The sequence below is a fragment of the Humulus lupulus genome, chromosome 6 (genome assembly GCF_963169125.1).
Source record: "Humulus lupulus chromosome 6, drHumLupu1.1, whole genome shotgun sequence".
Lineage (NCBI taxonomy): Eukaryota > Viridiplantae > Streptophyta > Magnoliopsida > Rosales > Cannabaceae > Humulus > Humulus lupulus.
The window spans coordinates 147,805,011-147,809,439 of record NC_084798.1 but is presented as its reverse complement, the minus strand read 5'-3'; the positions used below and the strand labels follow the sequence as shown (position 1 = coordinate 147,809,439).

Here is a 4,429-nt window from a genome sequence, read left to right as displayed (position 1 = left end):
AATCATACAATATGATATGAACAAGACAATAATGAATTTACTATAAAAAAAAAAAGGAAGAAAGGAAATTGGAAATATGCCCATAAGACAATGTAATGCCATAATAATTGACACTTCGGGAAAAAAAGTGTTTTTATTATCAATGTGAAACCCTTTAATAATTTATCGAAAAACCCAAATATGGAGAGTCAAACTAGAAAAAAGAAACATTTGACATCGGTTTCATAAATAGAGATCAATAAAAACGTGCCACGCGGTAGGAGTAATAGTGGCCTTTAAGTCAAACACGAAGAGAACTAGGCAAAATTGTTCATATCATATGTGAAATTACCTAAATAGACCCAATGAGCGTTTTTTACAGGTTGAATGTTTACGTAGTATAATGTCTTGCATGCGCCTTACGTGACCTCATTTGAGATCGATAGAGAGAGAGAGAGAGAGAGAAAGAGAAAATATTGCGACTGTTTTTTGTTTTTTAATTCATTGTTTCCTTTTTTTTTCTTAATAATAATTATTTAATTAAAAAGATTTCCTTATATGAAGACACGTCTCTTAAGGGGTGAACAAAATTAAGGCCGGTACCAAATACCATTGACAAACAGTAGTTTTTCTCTTCTATATATACACGAACACAGCTTCACACGTATTCCACAGCTACTACTTGTCTTGTTTCTTATTTCTTTCATATATATCAGAGCTCAAAGCACTTTTCTACACTAGCTAATTCACCTTTCTTCCCTCTTGTTGAATCTTGTAATCCTCATCATCATTATCATCATCTTTGTGAGATCACTCTTGTTTTTCGATAGTCAAGTTGAGGATTTAATATGGGAAAAACTCCTTGTTGTGAAAAAAATGGACTGAAAAAGGGTCCATGGACACCAGAGGAAGATCAGGCTTTGATTGATCACATTAAAAAGAATGGTCATGGTAGATGGAGAACCCTTCCCAAAAATGCAGGTATATAAGTTCGATTATAATTTGTTATTTATCTGTATACTATATAGAAGGTTAATCATCAGTACTTTTTTCATGAATGTTTAATTTCATATAGGTATGGAACTAGATACTAGTGTAGTACATGTTATACATTGTTTCTGTTGTTGATTCTAATATTAATTATTATAGGACTAAAAAGATGCGGAAAAAGTTGTCGACTTCGGTGGACTAACTATTTGAGACCAGACATTAAGCGAGGAAGGTTCTCATTTGAAGAAGAAGAGGCCATAATTCAATTACACAGTGTATTGGGAAACAAGTAAGAAATTTATAGTAATATATATCCTCAATATCAATATATTTTTTTGGGTATTATTGTATAAATATCATGACTTATCCTTTTCCATATTTTTCTACCATATACGTACCATATTTCTATATGTGTATATTTAATATTGTACAAATATAAAGACTACCTAGCTAATTCATGTATAGAATATTTCGTTTCACACGCACACATTACTATATATATATATAAAAAAAAATTAGATTATGTAATAATACATTCATGAATGAAACCCCTGTTTCCAAAGTCAATGGTATGAGCTGTCTTGTCAATAATTTTAACATTAAATATACTGAATGACCAGTATCTGTAACATCGTAGAAAAACCCCAATATTCTTCTTCTTAATTAGCTTGTTATATCTAATACTACACATTTTTTTATTATATTTTTAGGTGGTCTGCAATTGCAGCTCGATTGCCAGGAAGAACCGACAATGAAATAAAAAATTATTGGAATACCCACATCAGAAAGAGGCTATTGAAGATGGGAATTGATCCAGTGACTCACACCCCACGCCTTGATCTTCTGGAGCTCTCGTCACTGCTCAACTCAACTCTCTGCAACTCTCAGCTCAGTTATTTAATTAATAGCTATAATAACAATAATCTGCTAGGAAACATGGGATCACCTCTAGTGAATAATCAAAACTTGCTTACCTTGACCTCAGCTCTCTTATCAAACCAGCCAAAAACTATGCCACAAAACATTGTTCAAGACCAAAACCAACTCTATGATGATAATAGCTACAGTAATATTTCCCATGAACAAAATGATCAATCTCAATATTGTGATCAACAAGGTCAGTTCCCATTTCTAAACGAAACCCAATTCATGCAATCCAAAATGGAGCAATTCTCTCAAAGCACTACTCACCATGATGATCAATATCATCAAAACCTTGATCAGTGTCATTCTTTGAATCAGGGTTTAGTCACAGGTGTAGAGAATACTACTATTGCTACTAGTTTTGCTCCCATGGGAGTGACTAGTAACGGCTATAATCATCATCGGGATATTTCGGTCCAATCTTCGACTTCGACTTCGACCACGTCATCGATGCTCAACTCTTCGCCGGCCGAAAGCTACTGGCCGGAGCTTGTTTATTCCAGTAATAATATTATTGGTCAGACTCGCACGAATATGATGACACCAATAAATAATACCATGAGTTTTGGTACATCATCACTTCTGTCAACGCCTTCATCGTCTAGTACAGTACCAGCCAATACTTATAATAACTTGAACAGTGGCAGCACTACCACTACCACTACTACTACTACTCATGAAGATGAGAGGGATAGTTTCTGTAGCAATTTCTTGATGTATCATGATATAGCAAATGCCTTTAATGGCCATGAACTTATTATGTAACAGATTTGTGTAATACTTTATTTCTTGTCTTATATATGCCTTTAAAAGTGGCATGAACTAGTGTTAATTTGTGTTTTTCTGTTTTATATTATTTGATTTTGTTTAATTATCACATTATCAGCTACACATTTATGGTAGTTATAATGAGAAATAAACTAATTAGTTTTTATTAAGGTTGATATATAAGTTGTGACTTTAATTTGGGATGTGTTTTATAATATGATATAGCTACTTATAATCAGACTAGGAGTTACGTATACGTGCATGGAGGCCCTCCTAGATTCTTTTATTGAAATATTGTTATGAGTTGTCATTTATTTTAGCTAGCTCATAATTTTTAATTAAAGAAAAAACCAACCCCTAAAAAATGAAAATATAAAAAATGGTGTTGAATTGGGGCAAGGATTCTTAAGTGTAACTTAATTACACTGCTGGTCGATGAGGTCAGTAATCGAATTTCACCGGAGCTGCCTTGCTCCTATACCAGTGTAGTTAAAATAATAATAATAATAAGAAGCGATTCAAGTCCCAATTCTAAGAAGAGAAATCCCCAAAAATCAGTCATTAATTGACCAACCCCATGACAGATGATGGGACAGCTAGTTGATCGAATAAGGAAAATAAAAGAACAACAGACACGGTCAAAATCTGGCCATGCTTTCCCAGTTTGTATATATCCAGATTCAATGCACACAATTTCTCATCAATAATGTGTATTGTTAATTAAGCTCTACTTGCTATGAAAATCGTGTTATTATATTGTTAACTAGAGATCACTAATTAATTAATTATGAATGAGTGATCTCACCGTATTGATGATAAATATTTTTTAATTAGTATCAGTGACTAAGATACCTACGTAATTGTATCTACTAAGATGATTGATTTAACAAAACATTAATCCCAAAATACAATTGAAGTAGGGCATTAGTGGTTACACACTACCCTTTATATTATTAAAATATATAATGGATTTCCTCTTCTGTATTAATTCACAATGGTACTTTTTTTTAATTACTAATAATGATGGACAAAAACATTGAGCGACTAGGGTAGTACGTATCTAATTATAAATATTGATATGAAATAGAGACGACTTTCTATGAACAAAAAAAAATTAATAATAAGTAAGTACTAATGATATTTTCTCTCTTGTTTAACCTAGTGTGGGCCCAAGATCTTCTTTCTTGGTGCCAGGCTTGTTTTGTGATTCTCGGTTGGAACTACTCGCGTGCCTTTGTGCAAGTTGGTCGTGCTCTACTTGCATGTGTTTTCTACTTGCATGGGGAGGAGGTGTTTGGTGGGCTGTAAATCTCTCTTTGTGGTCTAGCTTTGTTTTCGGTGATTCCCCTCCTTAGTCTTCATGGCTGGCGGCCTTTGGGGTGCAATTGATGGTCTCATTGACCGCCATTTAGTGGTGAGACGACGACTATTCCCCATGGTTATTGGGCGGCGACAATTTTTCTGGGCTACAGTGAGGAACAAAGCAAGGGTTAAGGTAGTCTACTCTCTAGTTGCGGGGGCAATTGGATTTGGGTTGTTTTGGTTGGATAAGTGGCTTGGGGTCGTTGAGTTAGGATCAAGGCTCGGATTCATTAATGGTTGACAGTTGGAAAAGGCTCGACGAGTCATTTTACTAGGTTGTTTTTCTTTTTGTTTTATGTGTTATGTTGTTTCATTGTTTTTTTTTATTTAGCTGTTACAATAATGGTATTTATCACCCCTTGTCCTACGACCTTAGTGAGGGGATTCCGCGTTTTCTTGACAGAGC

General features: G+C 34.1%; 1 protein-coding gene across 1 annotated transcript; it reads left to right on the top strand.

The window, feature by feature from the left end:
- Positions 1-661: 661 nt before the first annotated feature.
- Positions 662-2,859, top strand: LOC133782593 (transcription factor MYB74-like). The gene is made up of 3 exons (XM_062221925.1): positions 662-960; positions 1,129-1,258; positions 1,680-2,859. The coding sequence occupies exons 1-3, from the start codon at positions 828-830 to the stop codon at positions 2,656-2,658; spliced, it is 1,242 nt and encodes a 413-aa protein (XP_062077909.1). The 5' UTR covers positions 662-827; the 3' UTR covers positions 2,659-2,859.
- The last annotated feature ends 1,570 nt before the right edge of the window (positions 2,860-4,429 follow it).

Coding starts and splice junctions, on each gene's coding strand:
- LOC133782593 (XM_062221925.1), top strand. CDS start 828: ATGGGAAAAACTCCTTGTTGTGAAAAAAATGGACTGAAAAAGGGTCCA. Junction 961..1,128: donor AACCCTTCCCAAAAATGCAG/GTATATAAGTTC, acceptor TAATTATTATAG/GACTAAAAAGATGCGGAAAA. Junction 1,259..1,679: donor CACAGTGTATTGGGAAACAA/GTAAGAAATTTA, acceptor TTATATTTTTAG/GTGGTCTGCAATTGCAGCTC.